Consider the following 13,608-nt stretch of genomic DNA (forward strand, 5'->3'; position numbering starts at 1 on the left):
TTGGTCATAAACAGCTTCAGTATCCACATTATACAAAGGGAAGTTGGAATGCGGGATGCCTTTCTCAACAAACCCTAGACCAAGCAGGAAGCCGGCCTTTTCCCCATCCTCGTGAGAAGCGTTGAGGGCTGTGCTCATAGCATCGTCATAAGACGTCTCCGTGAAGACCCGATGCACAACCTACAAAAAGAAAAATACAAGTATCAAAACCTTTTCTATTTACAAAGAAAAGCGTAAAGACATGAAAAGCTTACCTGAGACAACGCTTCTCGAAGAAGCCATTCCTTGGCAACCAGAGCTTCTTGGAGGGCGGCTTGAGCTTGATTACAGGCGCGTTCGGCTTCACTTTTATTGAGGTTGGCAAGCAACACTTCCTTTGCAGCAGCCTCTTCGACGCCCTTTAGCTTCCGCTCAGTGTGGTCAAGCACGCCCCTCTGGTCCAGGATCTCTTGGAGCTTCTTCGCGTCCTCCATCGCCAAGGCATCATGAGCCTGTTGGAGCGCCTCTAATTTAGCTTTAAGTTCCTCATTCTCGAGGCGTAGAGGCTCTGCAACAGCTTCAGCCTTGGTGGCCCTTTCAGTCGCGTTCCTAGCAGTTTCCTTAGCCAGCCAAAGCTGTTCGTTAACAGCTTGGGCAGCCTTGGAACGGGCCTCGAGACGGGCCTGAACCTCAACTTCAAGGGCCTTGAACGCCTTCTCCTTCTCCGCAGCCGCGGCGGAGAGCCTCCTATTCTCCTCCCGGACAGCCCGCGCCTGAGCTACTTCTTGTATGCGAGCTGCTTTTAACTTGTCGTTTTCACGACAAAGCAGCTCGACGCGCAGCTGCATCCGGGCCAGGAGAACCCGAAGCTCATTGGTTAGCCCGAAAAATCGCGCCCACGCGCCTGAAAAAGCGTCTGGAATGACCATGTACTGATACGTCACCATAACTTCCTGCACGTCCTGACACAGTCAGAAGAAACCGTCGCACGACGTTTCAGAGGTTTGGACTGTTCTTATCCTTTCACCAACTCTTCGAATTTCAAAAAATTCAAAAAAGATTCAAAAGTAGGCGGGAAAATACCCCTTACCTTGGCAACCAAGTAACTGTAAGACAGGTGCGGGTACAGTGTTAAGGCAAAACCCTTCACATACTTAGCACCTGCAGGGAATTGAAGCCATGAATACCTCGGCAACCAAGCAACTATAAGACGGGTGCGGGTACAGTGTGAAAGGCAAAACCCTTCACATACTTAGCACCCACAGGGAATTGACGCCCGGAATACCTTGGAAGTAAAGTAACTGTAAGACGAGTGCGGGTACAGTGTCAAGGCAAAACCCTTCACATACTTAGCACTCTGCTGGGAATTCAAACCAAGAAGGATCTTCTGGGCCATGCTTGCGGAAACGGGAATAACATCCCCGCATGACGGGAACGTCGAGAACTATATTGTTTGAAACTCCAAGATGGAATTGGTGGTTTTAGCATAATTGATCACTATGTTGAAAACTACCAAAACCCCATGGAGAATCCACAAGTGGGACTCAACGCTCCTGACTTGCGAGGAGGTTACAAACCTACCCGCTTCATACCCAAAGATCAAGCAGAAAAGTCGGGAATTTCTGCGTGACATCAGGAAAACCGCGGGAAGAATCCCCACGGAAAACCTTAAAACTAAAAACCCTTTTCAAAACCCCTTGCTAGTCCAAAAGTTCACCTCACTTATTATTAATTCATGAGAAGAACATTGGACTGGGGGGACTTGAAGAGGTAGGTCCCAGCAGAGCCCAGTTGGACCCGCAAGACTCACCTTGAACAGGGACGTCTGCGCAACGACCAACTGCTCCCGCAGGACCCACCATGCTCAGAGAAAACCTTACGCGCAGTACGCCAGCTGTACCCGCAGGGAAAGCCTCCCAATGGTGAAGTACCCCGCTTGTTCCCGCAGTTGCGGATACAAGCCATCAGGGAAGGCTACCCGCACTGACAGCAAGGCTACACGCACAAGGCACTAGCTACTTCAGTAGTCACATGAAGGAATGAGCAAGGCGGGAATAATCCCGCCTAAATGAGCCAGTCCATATGCTTCTGGAAGATCTTTTGTACTATACCTACTAAGGTATGGGCAGAACAGACGATCTGACCAGAACCGCCCATGAACCAATCACAGGGTGACAGCTCACCGACAACAGTACGAGGAGGAGCACCCTCTAGTACTGTTTGTCACTATTAGCCGCTGCCTACTCACCAACCCTTACTATGGGACGTGCGCAGCCTACAGTTGGTGGAACAGTGCATAGCCGACAGTAAAGGAACAGTATACAGCCGACCTTGTTACTGTCGGCCGTAGTCTATCCACCAACCAGCATGGCCTGTGCGTAGTCCACTGTTGGTAGAACAGGAATACTATTCAGCCGGCTGTACCTTCTAGGAAACCTACATTCGGCTATAAATACTCCAACACCTTGGAATGGTAAGGACATCATCTGATATCTCGTTATCTTATCTTATCTAGCAATCTCTCAATATACACTTATATTCAGAGCAATCTAGTCTGATTCTCACGCCGGAGGGTGGTCACAAGGAGGAACCCCCCCTTCTCAGTGATGAGCTTACGGTGTCTGTTTTGCAGGTCACCTGAAGAACAACCTTCTCTGCTGGACCTCATCCTCGTGGGAAACATTACTTAACCCCCAGATTATCCGTAATCTGCCCCAGGTCACTTAGTGTTTCTTCATAACTCTTTTTATATACTTTATCATGTTTATAATAAGTAATGAAACAGGGGTTATAATCAAATATGTAACTTAAGTATTCAATATAATTATAATTTTTATTTTTAAATATTAAGTGATTTTTTTAAGTAATAATAAGTTGTGTAGCCCAAAACTTTAGACCTAAATGTGTAATAATCAGTTAATTATTAAATAATAAAGTTTTAGCTCAGAGTTTTAAGGAAAAAAATTTAAAGTCAAACAATGGTAATTGAATATACCCAAACCAAAACGAACTTAATCTATTATGAAAATAAAAACAAAAAATTTTGAAATAGGAAGATTTTAAAAAATGAAAATAAATAAAAACTGATTTTTTGGTTTTTAAGTAAATTTCCAATTCAAATTCACCCATATACGTCGTACAACTAAATCGATGTAAATTATGAGGACTAGCAACTGTTACATAATTTAATTACTTAATTGTACTCCACACTTCACCGCTATTAAAAGATATTATAAAATCAGTCAGCTCTGTAAAACTATCCATGTAAGTTTATATGTCTTTTTTTTATGACCTTTTTTTTCTTATAGAAACAACAGCATTTATGACATGGTATGTAACATATCGATCAAGTGTCGAGACCAAAGGTTTAGTTGCTACCAGTATTAATTAAGGTGTGTAGTTTTAAATGATTAAGAGTTCATATGGTGTAAATATAGATGTAGGTTTAAAAGAATCAAGTTGTTGGATATTAAAATTGGATCATGTTGTACAAAGGATGGACCTTAGATGACATTGTTGATATTTTTTAATAAGTCATGCATCATTTAATGTGGAAGTATTATTATTGGAAGTTTAAAATCAAAATATCAATGAAGAAATTTGTTAATTGTGCATCAACTCTTTAATGTGGAAGTGTTATCATTGAAAGTTGAAAATATCTATGCTTCCTTATTTCTACACAAAAATTTACAATCTTGATTTCTAAACCCCACACTTGCTAACTTTTTTCCTTTTGAGACAAAAATTTACAATCTTGATTTCTAGACCCCACACTTGCTAACTTTTTTCCTTTTGAGTGAATCAAAACCAATACTTAGCTTCAAAGTTCAAAGGACCAAGTACAACTTATGCCCATGCTTTAGAGTAATGTTTTTAAATATGAATTAAGAGTTAGAATGATTAAGGGGTTGTGGTTTCATACACTCATTTTTATTAAGTAAATGTGTAACAGGGTGTTATAAAGACAGATAAAGCCTTTGCATCATCCTATGAGCATTATAAGACGTTATATGTGCATAAGCGTTTCTACAATAAAGCTCATATGTGTCTTGAAGTGGTAATGATTGAAAGGCCACTAAAAGTCGTTATCCATTACATATATTTTTAGCTAATAAGGGTGACAATAATGTAACATAAAATGCCCTTAAAGAACATTAATCATTACACATCGCCCAATTTCACAGGATTAGCATGCACCATGGTGTGGGATGTTATATTATAAAGTATAAAGTATGATTAGCGGCTGGCAATACCTGGAAATGATTAGCATGCACCAGGTTTCTTTAATACCTGGAAAAAGGGTAATCAAATGCCCTGTTTTAAAAATACCCGCTTTTATAACTGATCCGGACCCAAACCCAAACCAGGTATTATCAATACCCGATTTTCCAATACATAGTCATATCCAAAACCATGTTTTAGAAAAAACACGATTTATACACTTCTGCTTTTATTAAAATTATTGATGAGAAGCTACATATAACCCAAAGATTTACAGTGTCATTTTAAGGATACAAAAATACAAAAATGTACAAAATATAAAATAATAATAATAAATATATAATGGAAATGCATTTTTGTCCAAAAACAAAAGTCGTTGAAATATTTATTGAAAACTAGAATATGTTTAAAACTAAATACCAAAGCAATAAGCAATAAGCAATAAGCAATAAGCAATAAGCAATAATAAACCTTTACTATATACAAACACATACCACTACCACCACCTTCATCATCTTCATATTGCCATTAAGCTAACCCATTAATATCTTTAAAGCTTCATCAAAACCACACTATTTATTTTCAACCCAACACACACACACAGTGTATCAAATTTGTATATGTTCTTATACAACTATTATTATTATTATTATTATTATTATTATTATTATTATTATTATTATTATTACTACATGTTCATGCAACATTAGCCAACATGGGAAAGCACGGGGAGTTGTTTTTCGATGGATTCTTGGAGTGTTTCCATGAAATCGCGGCCGCGCTTGCTTTCGCAAGGATGAATGACTCGGCGTATCGTGTCGAAACGATTTCGCGCCTTGCGCAATGGCGAGTTGATGAATTCGGGTCGTGGTTTAACCGGAAATCGGATTGTTTTAAGATTGGAAAGTGGAACTGGTAATAATTAATAATTTGTGTGTGGTTTTTATTTTTATAAGTTTTGTTTGGTTAGTTAATTCTGTTATGTTTTGAAATAGTATAAATATGATTTTAGTTTTTTTTAAAGAATTGTGGATTCGGGTTTTGGATCGGTTTGACGATTCGGGTTGGATTTCGATAACTGAGTTGTATTCGTAAAAAAAAATATCCGAATTGCGAATTCTGTTTTCGGGTACGGATATTAACCGTATCCGAGTTTTGTGTTTGGTTTTCGGATCGGTTTGGATTTTGGTTTTGGATAAAAGTATTCAAATTCGAACTAACAAAATATCCGAATCCGAACCGATGAGCACCATCTAGTATCTAATCCCACACTATTTCAAACGGCCACCTGGATGAAGGATAGACGGTTGTTTTGACTAATAATGTCAATGCATGACCCCTATGGTCAGAACAATTGTCCAGATATTGTTTCAAGCGGTTCTAATTAATAATTTTCAAAGTTATGATTTTTTTTGTTAAAAACAATCGTCTAAATGTTTTGTGGACGACCGTTTAATGATGTGAAATCAGACGGGGTGGTGTAGCATATAGTGATTTAAGTAAATCTTTTAATTTTCTGCATAATGAAGGTATTTAGTTGTGGAAAAGAATCGAAAATTGTTGATTAAACTCTTCCCGGAGATCCCAAAATTAGCTCGTGAAAATACTCCGATTGCTTCGTTCAACATTCGTGTAATCACATCGTTGGGAGGTCGCAAGACGTTGGTTCATCCAGGTAAGAACTATCGACTGCAAATTTGATTATGTTATATAAAAAAGAGCTAGCAGGGCAGCTTGTTGTCTGTTTACATGTAAAAAAAAATTATTTGAATCAATGAATATTAATGTTAAAAAATAAATATGTATATATATGTTTAGCATATTAATCTTGTGTGTTTTGTATGCAGAAATTAAGGATAAACAGATAAGAAGTGGTGAAGGTTTTGTTTGGGCTCTTGATGTTCAGTTGACTGGTAGATTCATCATTGACCTTGAGTTTCTTGATCTAAAGACTGCATCTCCAAACGTAATTTATTTTATTTATTTGGAATGACGACGACTTTGTTCCTCAATTTTAGAGAGCCCCGTTGTCCAACTTTGGTCAGACTATGTTGTCTTAACCGGGCCAACGCTAGCTTCAAAGTTTTGCTTGAGTGTTCCCCTGGAAACCATACCGTCAGCTGTCACTTGACAGTCGGTGTGCCACCACAAGAGCAGAGCTCTCTGGCGTAACACACGGTGGGATGAAAACCCGGGTGGGCTCGGGATTCAAACTGACAACCTCGCAAGGCCTAACTCAAAAATTTTTATCGTCATAATCCACCAAAAATGACACAATTAAAGATCGAACCTAAGTCTAAACCGGAGAACCCAAGCCTCCAAGTGATGGATCCCAAACGTGACTTATTATTATTATTATTATTATTATTATATTGCATTCAAACATTTTTAGAAATTAAAAAAATTATTATTTTGAAAAAAGATTTAGATATGGTTGGTGAACCTAATTTTGACACTAGCATTTACTTATTATGGGTTTTACTATTCATATAAGTTGTCAAAGTCTTTTTATTAGTAGACTTTAAGGTCAAACACATTAATCAAATGTGTGAGGATATGAAAAAAAAGTTGTTTGAAATTAGTATTTTTTATTATTATTTTTTTAAGATCAAGAAGATTTCTTTAGTGCAAAGTCAAGTGAATCACTTAAAAGTATGACAAATCCAATTTTATGCAAGTATTTTTTATAAATAATTTGCTGACTTAGCTTTTTTATACGACATTATTTATTAAAACAGGGCGGCGAATCTCGTTCCATTTGGAGTGAAGGGTTTACGCAAAACAACACAAATTCAACAACACTTTCATCCGTTGGTAGGATGTTATCAGAAAGCATTCACACTGATATCGTCATTTGTGCTTCCAATGGAACAATCGGGGCCCACCGGGCTGTTCTGGCAGCCCGGTCACCAGTCTTTCATAGCATGTTCTCCCACGACTTCAAAGAAAAAGAAATGTCCGCGATTAACATCAATGACATGTCAATAGAAGCTTGCAAAGCTTTTCTTGGATATATTTATTTAAACATAAAACATCAAGAATTTATTAATCATAGACTCGATCTTCTTCGGGCGGCTGATAAGTATGATGTTTCGGATTTAAAGGACGCGTGTGAAGAAAGTTTAGTAGAAGATATCGACACTAAGAACGTGTTGGAAAGATTGCAAAGTGCTTCAATGTATAGATTGCCAAAGTTGAAGATTAGTTGCATTCAATATCTTGTCAAGTTTGGTAAGATATTCGATGTTCGTGAAGAATTCAACGCGTTTATACAATATGGTGATAGGGATTTGATAGGTGAAGTTGTTAACGAAATTCTTTCGGCCTGGAAAGGGTTTTGAAACTCGATGACTTGTCGATTGTTATATCTATTGATTTATGAAACCCGTATGGGATTCGTTTGTAACAAAATTATTGTTGTTTCCTAAAAACGGTATACCACACGAATTATTTGTTACATAGTTTGTTGTCAATAAACCTACGCGTTTGAGCTTGTGACAAGCTTAAACGAGCTAGGTTGGCTTTTTTGACTATCCAAGACTAATGGTGTGGGTGGGTCGGTTTTAGGCTCAAACCAAAGCAAGATCAAAAACTTGTGTCATGTGAGTGTGTAAACCAATCGGTTTTGGTTAGTTGTTTATAGGCGCTATTTTGCTCTGAGTCGTCGAGTTAATCGTGAATTTGCGCCTGCAAATCTAGGTCCCATGAGAAATCGGCAGCTCCAAGGTGGTGGAGACTGCAAGTTTGGAACCGGTTTGTAATTTTCTCTACCAAAACCAGTTCCAAACCGGTTAACCGAACCAAAACCGGGCAAAAACCAGTCAAAACCAGAATCGAAACCGATCGTAGGCCGGTCAAAAACCGGTTTCAACCCGAACCGAAACCGATCATAAACCGGTTTGACTTTTGTTGACCAAATCGAACCGGTGTCAACACAAACCGGTTTTGAATTTTTAACTGGTTTGTGCACCTCTAGTTGTGGCTTCCTGAATCAGTTTCAACTCGAATTTAACCCAATTTTTTTGTTCGTGTCAAAAACACCAATCTTAACTTAAAGTGTTGTGTACCATGGATGACGGGTAATAATCAAGTTGTAAGCAACTAAGCATGCTCATTGTGTCGGTGAATTGTAAAAGGTGGAACGGGTTAACGGATCAACCTTTTAATTATGAAGTTGTGGGTCTACACTCTACCTATTTAACTAAACAGGTTAAACATGTCAACTCAAACACGACCCGTTTATTAAACATGTTAGATACGCCAACATAAAACATGATTATTTTTTTGTTGTGTTAAAAAATGCAACCCCTAAATGTTTACAATGCACACATATATTAAGGTTAGTAAAATACAAATAAGTATTTAACTCCCAAAAAGATATCCTAGCAAGGCCGAGTGGTCGACTGACCCTGGCCCGACACCTCAATAGGCCTGAATTTTTATTATCTTTCTAAAAATACATATATTTTTGGAAGGAAAAAAATGTATTCTTAATGTTTAAACTCAATTACTCAACTAACTTTAGGCCAAAAAAATTTCTGTCTTCGACTCAACGCTCTGACTGAGCTAACCGTCGCACCTGACTTCTATATCCCATTATCGAAAGATCTCCTTCCTTATTGTTTCCGGTCTAAGCAGAAGGTTGCTAATTCAGGTGTTTGGTGAACACATTCGTAATGAGTATGGGTCTATTAGGTGTACTAGGAAGGAAGCGAGATACCGAGTTTAGCGTTGACAAGTGGATCTTTATTCTCAATGATATGAGAGACAGACAAAGCATCAGTCTCAGCATCAGCAAAAGAAAAGGACTGACCGACCGCCGTTAAAGAGAGATCCCGGAGGCTCGAACTTTTTGCTAGCTTTGAAACATGGGCCGAAGGAAAGAGGAAGACTAAACAAAGTTGCGGTCAAAGCAAAGAAAAAGATGCCAATTTTTCACGATTCCCGAAGTCAGCACTGAATTCTGGCTGCCATAAAAACCTTTAGAGCTTGTATAAGTGCATTTATATTGAACAATGTGCAAAACACAGCCTCAAAGTCAACCATCAAAGTTCATAACACTTAGGTACACGATAAGACACGAACACGAAATGTGTATACATGTACACGACACGAAAACTTATCGTGTACCTGTATCCCAAACACGACCACAAACCTGTTACTACTACCTGATATACACAATAAGAGTTGGTTGGAAACACATATTTGACAACCTGTTTAGTGAAACAAAAGTCGGAGAAGGAATGTTCGTGAATGTTGACGGCTGAGTAACAGAAAGTGAGAATGTTTTAGGAATTTATGGTTTAGGATAACTTATAATTATTTATTATTTTAATTATAAAAATCTAATCAGGTATTTAACATGTATTTTACCTGTTTAGACACGAAAATTAACAGATAAATTCGTGTCTACATGTTTAGTACACGAAACATGTTAACGCCTTACATGTTACCTGTTAAAGTCGTGTAGGTACGTGTCATGTATTAATGTCTCGTGTATAAATTACACGCCCTAATAACACTAGAAACTCTAAACTTAAATTGTCAAACAAACTCCAACATAACATTACATAACACATCATCATAATCTACTAATGAAATAGTCAAACTGTCAAACCATCTACAAAAAGTCAAACATAGCACACCATCATAAACAATCTGAAACCGGCATTACGTCTATTTGCAAACTAGTTCCTGTCCCGCCTACAGCCTTGCAAGTTCGGACATTGTGGTCCTTATTTCCACACTTCTGGCATGTCTTGAAGTGTCCCTTTCTTGTCATTTGGCCTCCCGAAGAAAACACTCGTTCAACCTCTTCCATTGACTTTTTCCTCTTCTCAGCAGTTGATATCTTCCGCCTCTCATCAAGTGATGACCTCCTTCTCTTCTTATTTGGCTCCCCATTCTTTGCAAAAACACACAGTTGACTTTAATAAGTCAAAGATATGCAATTCACTCAGCTAGGGCTGTGCGTGGTGCGGTTCGGTTTTCAGCTAAAACCAAACCGAAAACCAAAACTTCGGTTTTTAGAGTTTTTGAAACCGTTCGGCTTTGGATTTTTCGGTTTCGGTTCGGTTTTTGGCATTTGAGTTTGAAAATTTTAGGCCGAAAAAAAAGTAGGCAAAAAATAATGAATTTAGGTATAAATAATTTTGTTAATTGTAAGATAATAGACTATTATACATTTGACCAAAAATATTTGAGTTGCATGTTTATTAAATTCTTATAAATTATTTAATATAAAATATATAAAAACAAAAATTTAGGGATCCGAGTCGGTTTTTTCGATTTAATTGCATGCAAAACCAAAACCGAACCGTTAGTTCGGTTTTTACAAACACATAAAACCAAACCTTCAGTTTTTGTTTCGGTTCGATTTTTTGATTTCGGATCGTTGTTTTCGGTTTCGGATCGGTTTTTTCGGTTTCTTGCACACCCCAACATTCAACTATAATTCCAACTTATATTTTTATTACCTGCTCATGACGTTTTGGTGGCGTTAACGTTGTTGTACACTCTGAAGGAGTCCACATATCTGGTCCTGGGATTGCACTAATTTGGTTCGCGTATACTTTTTTCCAAGTATCTAACCAGTAAGCTTCATCAACCCAATTTTCCGGTACGCCAACATTCATACCATTTTCAGCCATGTTCCTAATAGCCACTACCGCATGTTTACATGGCATTCCAGTCAAATCCCACTTCCTGCAAGTGCATGTTTTCAATTCCACGTTCACGACACATTGGGTGGTCCCCACGCCATTCACCTATCAATATAAAAACCACGTATAACTACGTCATTACACAGGAATGACATATAATTAGGGATGCAAACGAGCTGAGTTGCTTACGAGCAACTCGAGATCGGCTCGTGAAAAAACTCGATCGAACCCGAGCTCGAGCGTGAAAGTAAGCTCGATTAATAAACGAGCCTGAGCTGGCTCGCGAGCCTAAACAAGCCTGTCATTTATATAATTTTTAATATTATGAAAAAATAACTAAAAATAACAAAATACTATATATTATTTTATACATAAAATTATAATTGACAAAATATATATATAACAATAATTTTAAATATATAAAAAAGTAATTATTAATAAATAGTAAAGAGTCGAGCCTGAGCTTTGAAATTAGAGCTCGAAACGAGCCGAGCTCGAGCTTGAGCTCCATGTAAGTTAAACGAGCCGAGCTCAGGCTCGGCTTGGCTCGTTTGCACCCCTACATGTAATATGATTTTACCTGGTAAATTGCATCATCCACCATCATAACGGTCAATTGTGATGCTTCGGATTGTATAGTTTCAAACAATGATTGAGCATATGGTGTTAAGGGCCCTGCAGCGTCTGCTTGTAGCTTCCTCACATTTACAATCCTCTTTGTCATATACTCTCTGATATACTCTAAACATGTGATCACAGGCTTGTCCGTTGCTCCAATTAAATGCTTGTTAAACTCATCGCATATGCTGTTCAATAGGATATCACACTTTGCCGATCCTGAAAAATGTGCTCTTGACCAACTTTTAGCTGGGATTTGTTCGAGCCACTTAAATAAACTTGTGTCTGCTTTTCTTATATCCTCCATAGCGTTGATGTAATACGGGAGCGAAGTGGCAGAAGCGGCTCTCAAAAGCATGCTTTTAAACACATCTCCACCCCATTGCTTCTTCATGTTTTTGCGTATGTGTTTTAGACAGTACCGATGCTCGGCATTAGGGAAGACCCGTTCTAATGCTGGAATAAGTCCCTACATGAAACGGAGAAAACAATTGATACAAGATAAGCATATATTGTAAATTTGAACAAAAAAAAACATGCAGAGGTAGAAAAGGGTTATTGAATTTTAATAATCCCAATTGAGTTTATCGTCAGTGGTAGTCCCAGATTTAAAAACATTGGCTCTCAGTGGTCCCACGTTAAATGAAATTCGGCATTTTTTTTTCGAATTTCAAACTGATTTTTTAGGGCTTTTGATTAAAAGTATAATACGAGTTGATTGAAGTAAAACTTAGCTCGAAACGACACTGCAAATGGCTAAATTTTTATTAGTTGAAGTTCAAACAACCATTTCGAAACACGAATCAAGTCGTTTGGAACATCGTTTCAACGCTGCAAAAACGCCGTTAAGTTTTTTTAACGAGGGAGTGCAAACGATCCGAGCCCGAGCTCGACTAGGCTTGTTTAACTTACACAGAGCTTGAGCTCGGTTCGTTTACTATTTATCAATTATTTCTTATCTTATATAATTATAATTATATTTATATATTTTTTTCTATTATAATTTTATATATAAATAATATATATTATTTAGTTATTTTTTTCATAACATTATAAATATTAATTAATAATTATTAAATATATATTTTAAAAAATTATATACATGACATGCTCATTTAGGCTTGCGAGCCGGCTTGAGCTCGAGCTCATTTATTGAACGAGCTTACTTTTAGGCTCGAGCTCAGAATCAGGCTCGATTTAGCTCAGCTCGATCGAGCTTTTTAGCGAGCCGATCTCGAGTAACTCGCGAGCAGCTCGGCTCGTTTGCACCTCTACGGGGAACCACTGAGAGCCAATTTTTTTTTTAATTTGGAACTACCAGTGGTGATAAACTCAGTTGGGATTATTATTAGCCAATAGTTTTTAGTTGAGATTATTAAAATCTAATAAATCAAGTAAAAATAAAATAACCTTTTGGCCGTCACTAATAAATGTGAAAGAAGCATTAGTAGGCAAATCAAAATCATCTCCAAGACACTTTAAGAACCATGTCCATGACTGATCAGTTTCCGCTTCCACAAGTGCAAAAGCAACCGGATATATACCATTGTTACCATCTATACCAACTGCAGTCAAGATCTGGCCCGGGAATGGGTCTTGTATAGAACATCTATCTAACCCAAGAATTTCTCGCCCACACATTTTAAAACCGCTCTTCATGCCAGCATAACATATATAAATTCTCCTGAATTGCCTAGTAGGACTACTAGGGTCACAACACGGTTCCACGTCTATTTGGACCGTGGTACCAGGGTTGGCTCTTAATAGTTCTTCACAATATTTGTTTAGTATACCGTATTGCTTTCTAAAATCACCATCCTTTTTATACGTAACGTCCAGCTTGGCTCTTCTCATCTTTGCTTCCGAGACGTGGATCTTGTGCTTGTTTTGAATTTCGTCTCGAAGTTCTTTCACGGGTATAAGCGGATTGGTGTCAATAGTCGCCTCTATCTCCTTGGCTATGGTGCTCTGAGTGTATAGACCGATAACTTTACTTTCGAAACATTGATGTTGGTAACGGAGTGTCTTCACACACCAATGATCTTGAACGGTGCCTCTTGAGATATGCATCGCCCAAGGGCAAGTCGGTTTCATGGACCTTTTTTTGACCTTTTGACCGTGACTCGGT

General features: G+C 38.1%; 2 protein-coding genes across 2 annotated transcripts; one reads left to right on the forward strand and one right to left on the reverse strand.

Annotated features, from left to right (window-relative positions):
• Nucleotides 1-4,881: 4,881 nt before the first annotated feature.
• Nucleotides 4,882-7,648, forward strand: LOC143600464 (BTB/POZ domain-containing protein At1g55760-like). Its single transcript, XM_077078146.1, has 4 exons — nt 4,882-5,115; nt 5,730-5,875; nt 6,048-6,166; nt 6,939-7,648. The coding sequence occupies exons 1-4, from the start codon at nt 4,916-4,918 to the stop codon at nt 7,539-7,541; spliced, it is 1,068 nt and encodes a 355-aa protein (XP_076934261.1). The 5' UTR covers nt 4,882-4,915; the 3' UTR covers nt 7,542-7,648.
• Nucleotides 7,649-9,646: 1,998 nt separating this feature from the next.
• Nucleotides 9,647-13,594, reverse strand: LOC143600465 (uncharacterized). Its single transcript, XM_077078147.1, has 4 exons — nt 12,891-13,594; nt 11,443-11,949; nt 10,677-10,967; nt 9,647-10,105 (listed from the first exon to the last, which is right to left on the reverse strand). Exons 1-4 carry the CDS (start codon nt 13,572-13,574, stop codon nt 9,848-9,850), a joined length of 1,740 nt encoding a protein of 579 aa, XP_076934262.1. The 5' UTR covers nt 13,575-13,594; the 3' UTR covers nt 9,647-9,847.
• Between the last annotated feature and the right edge of the window lie 14 nt (nt 13,595-13,608).

The sequence above is a fragment of the Bidens hawaiensis genome, unplaced genomic scaffold (genome assembly GCF_021521415.1).
Source record: "Bidens hawaiensis isolate Kalapana, Puna unplaced genomic scaffold, B.hawaiensis_p1.1 tig00054139_1, whole genome shotgun sequence".
Classification (NCBI taxonomy): Eukaryota; Viridiplantae; Streptophyta; class Magnoliopsida; order Asterales; family Asteraceae; genus Bidens; species Bidens hawaiensis.

Excerpts from the sequence above, each read along its gene's own strand:
- LOC143600464 (XM_077078146.1), top strand. The coding sequence starts at position 4,916 with ATGGGAAAGCACGGGGAGTTGTTTTTCGATGGATTCTTGGAGTGTTTC. Across the intron at positions 5,116-5,729 it reads AAGATTGGAAAGTGGAACTG|GTATTTAGTTGTGGAAAAGA; the intron begins GTAATAATTAAT and ends TGCATAATGAAG. Across the intron at positions 5,876-6,047 it reads CAAGACGTTGGTTCATCCAG|AAATTAAGGATAAACAGATA; the intron begins GTAAGAACTATC and ends TTTTGTATGCAG.
- LOC143600465 (XM_077078147.1), bottom strand. The coding sequence starts at position 13,574 with ATGAAACCGACTTGCCCTTGGGCGATGCATATCTCAAGAGGCACCGTT. Across the intron at positions 11,950-12,890 it reads TTATTAGTGACGGCCAAAAG|GGACTTATTCCAGCATTAGA; the intron begins GTTATTTTATTT and ends CGTTTCATGTAG. Across the intron at positions 10,106-10,676 it reads CACCAAAACGTCATGAGCAG|AATGGGGAGCCAAATAAGAA; the intron begins GTAATAAAAATA and ends GTTTTTGCAAAG.